General features: G+C 39.6%; 1 protein-coding gene across 1 annotated transcript in view; it reads left to right on the top strand.

Moving 5' to 3' along the window:
* galnt18b (UDP-N-acetyl-alpha-D-galactosamine:polypeptide N-acetylgalactosaminyltransferase 18b) overlaps positions 1-13585 on the top strand; it is a 37766-nt gene extending 24181 nt beyond the window's left edge. Inside the window, exons 6-10 of the mRNA XM_071912194.2 lie at positions 359-544; positions 2817-2954; positions 5051-5146; positions 9403-9567; positions 12930-13585. Coding sequence (XP_071768295.1) covers positions 359-544; positions 2817-2954; positions 5051-5146; positions 9403-9567; positions 12930-13076 — 732 coding nt within the window. The 3' untranslated portion in view covers positions 13077-13585. The remainder of the gene's footprint in view (positions 1-358; positions 545-2816; positions 2955-5050; positions 5147-9402; positions 9568-12929) is intronic.
* Positions 13586-14411: the final 826 nt, after the last annotated feature.

Below are 14411 nucleotides of genomic sequence, written 5' to 3'. Positions count from 1 at the left end.
GGCTCAAGACTGCCGACTGGTTGGGCTCGTGTGGTGTGAAGCGGTCCAAGACAGAAATCTGAGACTGGCAATAGCCAATGGGAGTTTAGATACAGGGGGAAGAAAAGCAGAATGAACCGGAAGAGAAGCATGTTTAACAACAACAACTGTGAGGCTACGTAGTAATATTGAACATAAAATAAAATGTAATATAACAATTGAATAAAAAAATAGAACATTTGAAGATAAAATTAATAGAAATTGAATATAAAAATAGAATATAAAATGTGGTTATCACACAAAAGCAAAGCAGGCTGATTACCAGGAAAGGCGAATAACAGTGTCTTTTGCCGTTTGTGTTTGTAATGTGTATTACCAGGTGTGGCAGTGTGGGGGCAGTGTTGAGGTCCTGCCTTGTGCCCGCATCGCCCATATAGAGCGCGCACACAAACCCTACACAGAGGATCTAACGTCTCACGTGCGGCGGAACGCCCTCAGAGTTGCGGAGGTGTGGATGGATGAGTTTAAAAGCCATGTCTACATGGCCTGGAACTTACCTCAGGAGGTGAGTGGTGGAGACTTGCATTTCATAATGTTGTTTTTGTGCATATCACAGATCTTATAAGGTCAACTAGAAGAACCTACACTCATAGTAAGCCAACACTTTTTTTAATCCTGTAGTGTGTATTCACCAATACACAGGAGTTGATGTTACAATCCCTTGTGCCAAAATCCAGGGTCAGCATTCATACAGAAGCCCAAGTCAGATGTCAAAATAATGATGCACTAACCCACAAACAGTGACTATATTAGGCTACGCTGTCATAAATCTACAGGACCACCGGACAGGCAGCACCATTCACCAGCCACCCAATCTAAATGTTACAGGGTTGGGTGTGTGAGTGTGGGTCTGTCACTGGGGTTATCAAGTGGGCTCCTCCCATCACAGATGTTTCATTGAATTAGACCAACGACTCCTCCAGAAGGCTCAACAGTGATTTCTGGCGTCCCAGTATATTGAAATATTTAGCATTTATTCGGTGGGGCAGGCTATTTTCTTTTCAATTTTGGCACTTCCTATTTTCAGATTCTCCTATTTAATATTTTTTCGCTGTAATATGGTAATGAGGTCTGTCAATCAAACAGCATATAGTGGACAGACCGTCTAGGTGGATTTAGGCCTATATTGTGTGGTGAAGAGGACAGTTTCTGGGCTTGAGTGAGTGACCAGATGATTGCTTCCCCACAACAATGACCACAGAGTAATGATATGGATCCAAAAGGCTCATAGGCTACATCCAAATCAATATTGATAACATTAATACTTTTTTGTTGAAAACTGGGAGGAGATCTTGGCCCTGGAAACACCGATGTTAATGTTTTGAATCATACAGAAATGTACAAAGCATTTTTTATCTGCTACAGAAACATTATGGCAGCTCGTGTGTCGAACCCTCAGCAGCTGCGATTATTAGCCAATGACATGTCAGAGCCTATGGTCAGACCCACCTGCATTTTAGCCACACCCTTCTTATTATAATATTGAAATAATAAAATAGAAAATAGAAGGAGAGGAAAATACGAAATAGGAGAATCAGAAAATATTAAATAGGAGAATCAGAAAATACAAAAATAGACAAATGATGCCATGATTGAATAAAATAAAAAGCCTAAAAAGACACATAAATAGTTAAATATTTCAATGCAAAGGATAATGAATGAAAATGAATTAAAACAAATAAAAGATGAATTCATGCTGTGATTTGTGAGCAAAATAATAAATAAAACAGAAATAAATTATATAACTACAGAGGAAAAACATTATTTATTTATATCCATTTGATTACCCTATCCACACAAATACCAATTTATTTATTTCAATCTTTTTATTTGATGCTGGATTATCCTGTTTGAGATGCTGTATCAACAACTCACCATATTCAGAATTTCTGTTAGTCTACAGTGTTGCAATGCATCTAGATGATACGAAAAGCAAATACTACTTGTGATGTTTCTGCTGTAGTATCAGTGTAGTATCCCAGGGTATCCAGAAGATTAGATTATTATTAGGTCTTTGGATTGGATACAGCACCTGTAAGGAATAAACTAGAATAAAATATAATCGGACTAGGTTGTCTTAGGTTGCTTCCCTCAAAGGCAGATGTGTGTTCATTTATGTTTTCTTCTTCAACTGCATAATCTGTATAAATATGTAAATCCATGCTATGAATAGATGAACATCTGCAGGCAATTCATTCAGTCAATAATGAGGCATTTAGCAGGGTCTATACTCAAAAAGCATGAAATTTAGCCCCAGCTTTAGCCTCATGAATTTACTACACAGCAAAATTGTCAGTGTTAATTTACCGCTGAGAGTGGGAAAAATCAACACTATGGCAGGCAGCGTTTATTTGAGTCCACACCCATCTCTTTTAGATAGAAAGCAGCGGCCCCGCAGCCATATCAGCAACACTGGATGGTGCACCGATGTGGTTAAAGTTCAGCTTTTGAGTTTGTAAGAGGCATCAGTTAAGTTAGATGGGATACTGTGGGCAGAAGAATGGGCAGATTGTGGCAGGAGACTGAAGTGTGAAGGGGAATGGCAGACGGTGTTTAAGTCAGAACAGGGAAAACTCTACAGAGGTTCGTCAAATACACAGTAAAAGGTTGCACAATACTCCTCAATGGTCCGTTCTCTCGCCAAACTGGGATACATGCTGAGGCTTATCTGATTCGCTTCTCCACAAGCCACAGTTAATCTGTTTTCTGCTTTGTGTGTGTGCGTGTTTGTTTGTTTGTTTGTTTGTGTGTTTGTGTGCCCGCTTATTGGAATTCAGGACTCAGGGATAGATATCGGGGATATCTCTGAAAGGAAGGCTCTGAGGAAGAGGCTGCAGTGTAAAACATTCCGATGGTACCTGGTCAACATCTACCCCGAGATGAGGATGTACTCCGACACCATCGCATACGGAGTAGTAAGCTGCACCTTCATCACGAATTCAATTCAGCGTCTGCAAAAGCCAAAACAAGGCTAAAACCGTGCCTGAGCAAATCGTTTTAATCCCTTGTGTTACGATTCGGGTGGCTGCAGTTAGGAACACAAACACTTTACAAAAGAGACTCCCTCCTGTAGCAACTCGTCTCTTGGATTCGGTCCGGTCTGCTCTCTCTCATAATGTGGAAAAGGGTAAAAGAGTGCAGGAACTCTGAGAATGGTAGAAGACAAACTTTTCTACTCACTTAAAAAATGTGTGAATAAGAATATTCAAATTTTCTATTGTGTTGATTCAAGGGACTTTGCATTGTGTTTGAACATCCACAGCTGTGTAGATAGATAGATAGATAGATAGATAGATAGATAGATAGATATATATAGGCCTACTATAAATGCAAGTGAATTTGTTCAGCCAACAGGCCAGGCTGGCAGCATTTCTATTTGCCCATTCCGAGTTGTTATCAAACAGCTTTATTTCCATGGTCCTCCCACCTCACATCACTGCAATGCACCTTAATGTACAGTGACACATAGACTGCAGTATTATTGCTCTGCTTTCTATGTTTTATGGTTGATTCCCTCCTACGAACCCATAATGGTAGATGGATATAGTGAGGAAATAGGCCAGGCTTATTAAAATTACGTCTCAGTTAGGTGACCTCATTATTCCCTATTTGGTATGTGCATTTGATGGGCTTGTCAATCATGGCGGTTTGAGAACTCATTACACGATAGCAGATTGCCAGCCTTGTTCAACACAGAATTAGAAGACAAAAGCCAAAGCTGTACACCCAAATTATTTAAAGTAATGTTGTCCCCCCAGGTGTCATTAAGGCTCGCACATTATTTTCCACTCTCCAGCGCGAGAAATGTTTAGACATTAACAGTTCCACAGGACTGTGCTAGGTGCTGCCTGTGGATTTACTGATTATCTGATAGAAGTAGACGTCTCCTGAGCCAATGGGGAGCTGAATCATCCCTGCCTGTGTCCTTGTGATCTCCCATCTTTATCTAATTCACTCCTCACTCAATCCACCATTCCTGGAGCTCCCGACGGTGCAGTTTGTATCTCCCAATCAAGCAGACTTTGTCATGACATGCATGAATAACCCTCTAGGCCTATAAAGGCTAATGCATGTTCGTCAAGCATAAAGCTTATGATTTGCATATTTATTAAAGATTATAAACCTCAAGTTAATTTAGCAGCATGATTCACATTTTAGACATTTCAAGCCTTAAATCTCAAGTCTAACTCATGCTGTATTTTCTGTAAATAACTATTAATTTTGAGAGATAAGAGAGATATCTGTAAATGACATTCTGGCCTTGTCTCACTGGCTACATTTACATGCATGGAGAATGTCTTACTTAACTTTTGGGTCAACCCATGTAAATGCCATGACTCAGTTAGAATAACCCGGTTAAGCTCATACTCTAATTATGAGAAACCCAGGGAAGATGACTGGCTTACTCCGATACTAAGCAGGTTACTGTGACATGTAAACATCTTCCTTCCTTTCACTTTTGGTTCACGCCGTCTGCGCAAACTCAGCCTCACACAGCATCATTATGGGCACATTTTGCAGTCAACGAAAAACACAGCGGCGAGCAGAGCTTACTATTACTATTTGGATCATCGTTCTTTCCCCTGTAGTAGAAGTAACATATTGCTCAGTCGAGTCGAAGAGGGGAACTGGCAGCTGCATCTTCTTCGTGCTTTTTTGCTGGCAGACGGTTTTATCAGTGGACAGGACATCACACGTGAACAGGGATATTCTGTTAACTGCTTTTACCATGGGGATCTCAATCGCAGGGTATCAAAGGTTCATGTAAACAGCTTAACCCGAGTAACACCTTAACCGGAGTATGGCTAATACCTGGGTTAATATGTGCATATAAACGTATGATTCTTTGGCAACATAATTGACCATACCCCCGAACCAGCTATATGAGTAACAAATCAATTCTTTTGCTCCTTTTTTTGTTTGTGTGTGTCTGTGTGTGTGTGTGTGTGTGTGTGTGTGTGTGTGTGTGTGTGTGTGTGTGTGTGTGCGTGCGTGCGTGTGTGTCTGTCAGCTAAAGAACTCTCTGAAGAACGACCTGTGTCTGGACCAGGGGCCTGACACTGACAATGTGCCCATCCTGTATCTCTGTCACGGGATGACACCTCAGGTAACACCACTCCCAAGCCTCCTCCGGGCCACATCACTATTTCATACAGTGTGCAGCATAGAGCCAGTAATAATATATCACTCTGTTTTTTTTATTCCCATCTTGGGTTTTTCTTTTCAATAAAGCCTTTTCCTTTGTGTAGAAAAACAATTTACTTTTCATCTGCTTTCTGATTGGATCATCATTACTGTATAAAACAGGTCCAGGGTCTCCTTTCTCTCCTTTAACAGCAGTAGTGCTCATCATTTCTAAATACATGACAAGTCTCCATTTTTCATTCACCTTGAATTTAGTGTAACTATTTTAACTAAATTCCTCTTAGACTAAAGTGCCACATTATTGACCGAGCACAAAGTGGAATCCATTTTTTTTCATTAAGTTAGAGTATATCAGGTTTCTACAGAAGTTGCACAGAACATTTGTTCCTTTCTTCAGCTAACTTTACTTCATTTTCATGTCATATTTCCCATTATCCTGACAGAAATTAGCTGCAGATTCTAGGGGCACAGTGTGCTGGATAATGGGGAGTGTCCCACCACACTGTGCCTCTGCCAGCCTGATGGAGCCCAATCTCAGTACAACTGCTCGCTCCACATTATTACCTGTGTCACTGTTATCAGTCACTTCAATAATGTTTTAAAAAACATTATTCAGAAATTTTTGCTCAGAATGAATCTCAGCCCAGGAGAAGGGACATCAAATTTCTTCAAATTTAAGCGCAACTTGTTTATCATTTACTTTCTCTAGCCGTTGCCTCTTTCAACTCCTATTGATCCCTTGATCCTATTATGGGTGAGGAGATTGTTTTCAGGGATTCTTTTCAGGGAGTCGTTTCACAGATTATTTAACCTTGGCTTGACAGGTGTAAAGTTGTCTTATATAGCGAGGCTCACTCTCCCGTTATCCTTCCCAATTCAAATAAATGCATTGGAGATGTTTCACAGTCATTGCACCTGTATTGATATTTATACCGCTGTGCAAATTGGAACTGAGGAGAAATCTTTAGTAAGGACTTCAGCTAAACTGTGAAAGCTTGTAGATGTTGATCATCCCAGAACACTTTGCACATTTTCCTTAACAAACTCCACAGGAAACATAAATAAACTTCTACAGCCCATCCTGTGACCCAGCTAACCTTAAAACTTGCTAATGTTATAAATCTGTGATGGCTCTCATCCAAACATATCAAACAAAGGATTAGAGTAGCACTAGCACTAGAGATTAGGGATCTCTTTTGGGTCTCTTTTGCAAGTGAAATCTAACCTGTTCTATTTGTCCCATCTTCTAAATGTCCCATCACTACAAGTGGAATTAGTCCGTGGATTGCCTCTGTAATGAAATACAGACTGCTCTGTTTGCTAGCATCGGTCAAGAAGTATACTTTTCCAGACACAATCCCTATCTAATTGTCTGCTCTCTACCCAGTCCTACCTAGATTAGAAGTTGTACAGGAAAAGGGCATCTGCAGTTTTCCCTTTGAGCCACTGATTTCAGACTTGCCAAAGAAGTCATGGAAATAATTGCCAAGATGAAACATTCGGCTGCAGGTTATGATAAGATCAGTTAATTTCTGGTAACTAAGGTGTGTCCTTCAATTATCAAACCATGGGCATATATACTCTCAAAATAATTGGAAACTGGATTCATTTCAAAGGATCGCAATGTTGCTCCATCTGAATGCCCAGTCCATTCAGTATGATCATCGGATTTGATTTAGATAAATTATTTGACAGATATGGCTATCCTATAAACTGTTGATGAAATCCACTCTTCTAAAAAATAAAACTGAATATACTCTTGGAATATTTTAGGCTTATTAAAAGTTGTTTGACTTAATCATGGCATTCTACTGTACAAATTAATAATTATCACAATGCGGTGTCCCGCCAGGCTCCATTCATGGGCCTTTGTTTTTTCTGGTCTACATTAATGACCTAGAGAGAGGGCTGAGAGTCTGCAGGTTTCCATTACAATCAAACACTATATGATTTCACTGATTAGTTCCTCTTCTTTGGTTGAAGGTGTGCTAATCAGTGAAATCACCTGATGTAATGTTGGAATGAAAATCTGCAGGCTCTCAGCACTTTATGGCACATGGTTCCTATCCCTGATTTAGCTGCTGTATCCTCATCAATGTTATCTGATCTTGTCACAAGAAATATCAGCTTAAACTTACTTCCAATTATAGGTGAAAGAAATGCAGGTCTAGAAAATATTGAAGTCAAATCTATTAAAAACTGCCAACTTCATCATTATCACAGTGGGGGGAAAAACAAGAAATATTGCAAAACTAATTCCCATAGCCATGTCTCTCTCCATTTTAAAGAATAAAATAAGTCAAGTTTCATCAAATGGATTCCTGGGAGTCATTATTGATGAAACCTTGAGCTTGAAAAACCATACACACCTTATTTGGAATAAAGTGACAGTCTCTTGGTATAAACAGCAAAATCAGCAGCTTGGCTCATCAGGAACTTTTTAATACTTTAGTTTGATTAACCCTTACCTCACATACTACTGTGTTGCTTGTGCTTCCACATTTGCTACCAGTCTTCTCAAGATCCATATTTTGCACAAGAGATTTGTTAGATTAGCCAATCTATAAGTGGGACTGAATATTCAACACCACCATTTTGTGAACTAAATATTTTGTCTGTCTTCAACAGAAGTATATATTTAACCTGTATTTTTATTTATAAATGCATACATCAACCAGAATCGCTTACCGCCACAATTTAAATTTAATGCTCAAGTTCCTACTTATAACAACAGAAACTAAAATGCCTGCACTTTCCCAGATTTCAGACTACTCAGTTCTCCATAAGATATAGAGGATCTCAATAGTTACTTGTACATTCACATTTCCAATGAATCTGCATCTCTCAGCAATTTAAAATATATACATAGGACCTGTCTGATGAGCCAAACTGCCTGAAGTTTTGTCTCAGTATCACAACACACACCTTTTCTTTCTCTCTCTCCTCCTTGACTCCATTTGCACATGTGAACATGCTAACACACTCACACTCTCTCCCACACACACACACATACACCCTCCCACTCATTAGCACACATACTTGCTGGCTGGCTATGATATCATTATTTATTTTTGCTATTTCCCTTGTGAATCTATTGATCTCATTGTTCTTGTACCATTTTCTACCATAATGCTTCTTTTGTCATTTGGATTCTGCCGTCCAATTCAGTCTTCTTTGCTGGTCTTCTCCGATTTTATGTTGTTGTTCTTTTGCTTGTTTGTTTTGTTGACCTGCACATATTAGTATCTTATCACATCTTCTTTCTGTTTTGTATCATCAGATATTGTCACAGTTTTTTCATCACTTCTGCTTTATCACTGTGTACATAATCACTGTGTGCATACCAAACTAAAACAGCTTCGTGCCACTAGAACAATAGACACACACTCTCTTTCTCTTTCTTCTCACACACACTCACACCGCTGAGCCTGTTCCTTTTAAACACATGCCTTTCCTGTTTTTTCCTGCAACTGAAATTCAGTTTCTGTCAGCTAAATATGGGCACACAAGTGCTCTTGGAAAAAAACAATTTGGAAGGATTGCATGAGAGGAGAGTACAATTACCAGGGATTTCTCTTAGCTGGTCAATTCATATCCACCATTCCTCGAGTTATAATGAGCTGTTTCGTGTACCCTGCCATATCCTGCCTTGTCCTCAGTTCAGTCAGGACAGCTGTATGAATAAACTTGCTTCCTGTGTGTAAGTCAACCTCATGAAGACAAACCCAAGAGCGTGCCACATTTGAGTGATAGTTTATTACCTCTGGCTTTATATACAGCACTGGAAGGGTCATTATCTAAATGCCAACTCCCAGTGGTCTGAATGTACAGTGCAGTCCTGTAGAGCAGTGGTTCTCAACTTTTTTCATATCATGGACCCTAATTTAGTACACATTAGAGCCACAGACCCCCATTTGATGAGATTTTGTCTCTCGGACCCAAATCTGAGAATATTTTTATTGTCAGATATGATTTTGTCCAGAATCCCATGACTATCCGTATTGTAGGTAGAGAGATAACAGAGAAACTATGATCAAAACAGTCATTCTTCTAATTGTGTTAACTTCTTCTTAATTAAATAATGCTGAAGTTTAGCAATTCATCAGTTTGCTGGAGGACCCCCTGGAACCTTCTCAAGGACCCCTAGTGGTCCCCGGACCCCACGTTGAGAACCACTGCTGTGGAGTGTGTTTACAACTGGATGTTCTGTTCCTCCAGAATGTGTACTACACCAGTACTCAGCGCCTACATGTCGGGATCCTCAGTCCCACCGTTGACGACGATGACAACAAGTGCCTGGTGGATGTGAACAGCAGACCGCGCCTCATTGAGTGCAGCTACGCCGCAGCCAAACGCATGAAGCTCCACTGGCTCTTCACTCAGGTGACAAACTATCCAAACAACCCCACACATGGTAAAAAAGCAATAGTCAGAAAACATGAGATCAAAATTCAAAATACTTATCTGCAGCCATCAATTAAGGTAATTTGCAAATGTGGCAGTAAAGCCAATTGTGAAGGCAGCTTGGGTCACATAAGGATTTTAATGTTTGTTCAAAAGTAGGGCCGCCTATTTGATGTGGCTGGGCATAGTTTCATTAAGGAGGGACACGGGGGCACCCAGACTGAAAGAGAGATTCATAGTTCACAGAGTTCCCCGCATTCCTGCAACCTATTTAGACATGAAGAGTAAATGCATCATAATGATTCTCTCTGTCTTCATTAGCGGCTCTGTGGTTGCAGGCGGCATTTTACCAGAACAACAGCCACCTCACAAAATGATCTGTGAGAGTGGGTGATTTGGATTTGATTTGGACACTAAAAGACACAAAACACTGCTCCACTGATAGAGTCAATTATGGATTTAACATTATTCTTTTAGCCAAATATGTATGAAACCCTCAAACATGGCTTGTATTAGAGGGCTTGAAGCACTTATTCTTACAACCAGTACAATATTCCTTTGACCATGCCACACAGGTCACTGTTGAACTGCCTCTACAGGTGTATTTATATCCTGTGGTTTGACAACACAGTGGCCCTTAAGTGTCAAAGGTTTTGTATGCTTGAACTCATAGTATGTCACATATGTTCATGGGCTCCACTTTAAGTGGTTACTTGATTCAACATTGTATAATTTAAGGATGGGGCATATGACGACACTGGAGTAAGGCATCAATTATTCACAGTTTCAACTGCATGTCTGAAAAGTGTGTAGAAATAGATTGCCTTGATACAACCATAGCATCTTTAGGGAGCACAGCACTGTGCCAATGAGAGAGAGAAAGAGATTTTTTTTCACCTTAACTCTAATGTTACAGCGCTCTGCACAAAAGTTAATGGACTGAAGATAAGCTACTGTCTTAATCTCTTCCTGGTTAAATGTGCATCAACATTTGGTTTGCTTCCTCCACCTACTGTAAAAGATTTCTCTTCTCCTTATCCATAAAGACATGGTTGTGATGAGCCTTTGATGAGTTTGTAAGAAATGAAATACGTGCTTGCATGTAAAGATTAGTCATGTGTCTTAATGGGTGTTGTGACGGCTGTTAAATGATAAACGTATATAGTGAGGGAAGATTTGGAATATTGTGGTTAAGGCCTGTGAATGATTTACTGCAACGTCAACTACATTAATAATAATCTTGTTTATAGTATGAGGAGTGAGGGCAAGCAACAATGTCTCATATCGGTCCACAAATGCCCTACTCCATGAGTTATTATCAGTCCGTTATCTGTCCAGAAACATGCCGTGTGTCTCTTTGGTCTCACAGACAGGCCTAACTGACCTGGAAACGCACAAAGATCAATTTAGTTCACAGTCTGTACAACTTGTCCAATACTTGTCAGGTCTTTTTTTTCCACATCTTTCTGCATTGCTCTCACAGTATTGAAAAGAGCACTCTCCTAACAATTCTCTCTGCAGTGTATTGACTATTGAGGGCTTCCCCTTCAGTTACTTGCCCTTTGCCAATACTGCCACTGTAATGAGAAAATCCTGCCTCATTTCATCAGGGCATGCTGGAATCTTTTTTGCTGAACTGATGTGCTCTCTCAATTCAGATCCTGGCAACCCTTTCAGCTGTCATATTAAGTCCCTCCTTCATAAATTGTTGGACCATACTTTCTTTTTCGTTAAAGACTTCCTTCTTCTTACAGCCTTGTCAGCACCATATTTATCATCCTTCTACAAATCAAAGACATCTTCCTCAGTCTGTCCCATATGTTGTCTTTTACATATCTCATTTTTAAATAACATTTTAATAACCGTTATTCTAAAATGTTTCACAGCACTCTTTACTGGAGTGATGCAAACAGTCACTCAGGTGTCCAATCTGAGCAGCAAGCACTTTATATGTAGAAGAACATGTTTATGTTTGCCCTGGTGACAGGTGGCAAGACGGCGGTACAGAGCGGGGCTGTCAAATTCAAGTCACCAAGGGGACTGCATTTAAAGATTCATTTTGTCACTGACTGCACACAAAAAATGTGCATTATCAACTCAATGCTGTCATAAATATACTACAATCCATTTGTCAGTAAATTGGAGAATACAAGATACCTTGGTAATCCAAAGAAGGAAAAGGAGGCATAGACAAGCCTATAAGCCTAACATTTATTTATAGATTTGAAACAAACATTTTAATTTGAAGCAATTATTTTAATTAGGTAGGATTAGGTAACCCAAACTCTAACCCTTTCACAGCTAAATATGTACCCCAAACCAGTTTACAGGTAAACAAGGTTAGAAACGTGGGCTAAACTGGTCCTGGGCTGAGTGGAGCAAAAACATGGAAACACCAAGACTCGCTCTCCCTGCATCTCTTCAGGTTTCAATTGGCTTGCTAAATCACAAAAATCCATGGTTTGAATTTAGAGTAGTTTTGCAACATTGAAAATTACATTGCAATATGTCTTGACACTCTCAAATAGGTTATAAGCCTGATGCAAGAGCGAGAGGTCTACACAGTCTGAACCGAGTCAAAACTAGGTGACAAGCTATGGTGAAAGTTGGATGAATAAAAAGTTACAACTGTAGACCAGATACTGGGTCCTTCTCCAGTTGGCCATGAAAGCCTCATGCAATGCATTTTACCTGCCAATACGATGTGACACAGACATAGAGAATACTGTGTTTGGTTTCAACATTTAGTGCATTGCTTTGTTTTTTGCTATTATTTCCAAGACTAATCTTGCTTTAATATCTTTTCAGGTTTTACAAGATATTTGTGAGAAAGGCTGAGATTGAGTTTACAGACTATTAGATATACAGTAGATCTCTCATGGGAAGACATGAGAAGAAAACCTTTTTTTTTTTTTACATAGCATAGAGAGAGGTGATTTCTATTACACTTTTAATGTCAGATGTTTTTCTCAGATATTGTGTGTGTCTGTTATGTGTAGTGCGTGTGTGTGTGTGTGTGTGTTTGTGTCTTGTCCTCCATTGATTCAATCTATTCAGCCAGTGCATTATCTGAAAATCTTGGCCTTCCTACTACGAAAGCTAATGATTGCAATGGCAAATACATTGTTGTTTTTGCCTGGAGACCATGTTGATGCTATCTGGTTGGCCCAATGAGGATGTCAATGTGAATCAGCCAAAAGGCACAGAGCTTAGGGTGCTTTAACGACTCACATCCCTATCCATTCACAGCAGTATGGGTTTGAGGAAGCCAACTACATTGTGCACACAAATGATTCTTGTGGAGCCCACCATAATTTAATCTACCTGCTTTTATCTTTCAGGGAGGATCCATTCAGAACAGGAAATCAAAGAGATGCCTAGAGCTTGTAGCGAGCACTGACAACGAGTTTGGGTACCAGCTGGCTCTCCAAAAATGCACTGGACAGAAATGGTTCATCACCAACGTACTGTTTAGCAGCTCCTTATGATCGACCCATGCAAGCAACACTGGAGAGAATAGCACACTGGACTGGATGGAGTTATGTGTTTGGTGTGTGTGTGTGTGTGTGTGTGTGTGTGTGTGTGTGTCTGTGGAAGGGAAGGAGTCTGAGAGGAGGGGAGAGCGGTGCATGGTTGAACACATTCATTTCGAGCACCACGATGTCCTCTGATCAGCAGTTGACATCACATAATAAATGTTAAACATTTTATTTTGCCTACAGGATCAGCCATAGTTGGCAGATATTTTGCATTGCCAGATTTGACAATGTAGTATATTTAGTATATTTTGTGGTAAATATAGTCAGATTTTATGTTGACTTAAAAGTTGTACTGGGTCCAATATGTTTTTTGTACTTTGTTCATAATTGCTACTATGTAGCGAGCTTTCGGAACCTGTCCCTGCTGTAATTATTTTATTCTAGTGTCTCAGGTTTGTAGGTTTATTATGCGATTCAGCTGTACAGTTGTGGGAAAATGTCCACATGTTGGAATATATCTGAAAATAATAGACTATTTTCTAAATGTAAATATTCCAAATATTTATAATATATAATAGTAAAAGAACTGATGTAAACTATTGTGTGGAAGTGTCTTTTTTCTTTTTCAGCAGTTCCCCAAAGTGTTATTGAATACACACACACACACACACACACACACACACACATGGAGGAGATTGAAAATGGAGCATCATGCAAACGATGTAGTCAGTTTGTAATGACAAATGCAAGGGCAGAAGCTGAGAATCATGGTTGATTTCTGCTCCGACTGTTGTGTTCACCTGTGGAGGAGAGGAGTGGCACAGTCTGTTTTCAATATGCCAGTCCTCATTACCATCCACATTCATGCAGAGCTAGGCAAACCATGGCATTAAATATACATGGAAACCCACTTTCATCAAAAGACCTCCCTCACTAACACGTATTAATATATGCAGTAAGAGCGCTTCTGCATGCTCAAATTTTGAACGCATTTTTGAGGTTGATATTTGATATGCACAAAGAAATTCACCATTGCAAAACAGCATTCCTATTCACAGCAGTTGCATTCCCTTTCAAAATAATGACAAAAAATGCAGATTCATGCAAAAATCTTATACTTCATTTGACTTGTGGCCCTGATGACTTGCTACTACCTTTTCCAGTCTAACAGTAGTTATTTTCTGCTTTAAAATTAAAGGATGTGTGTATGTAAAATTGCTTCTACACACAGTATTCACCCTTGTTGATTGTGCACATCATCTTGTGCTATAAAATGGCTTCAAAATGTTCTCTTTTTTTAGGTCTAAACAAAGTACTCTGGAGGGAATGAAATTCCAGGAATTT

This window comes from Centroberyx gerrardi, chromosome 1 (assembly GCF_048128805.1).
Source record: "Centroberyx gerrardi isolate f3 chromosome 1, fCenGer3.hap1.cur.20231027, whole genome shotgun sequence".
Taxonomy (NCBI): Eukaryota; Metazoa; Chordata; class Actinopteri; order Beryciformes; family Berycidae; genus Centroberyx; species Centroberyx gerrardi.
This window is presented reverse-complemented; position numbering and strand designations above follow the sequence as displayed.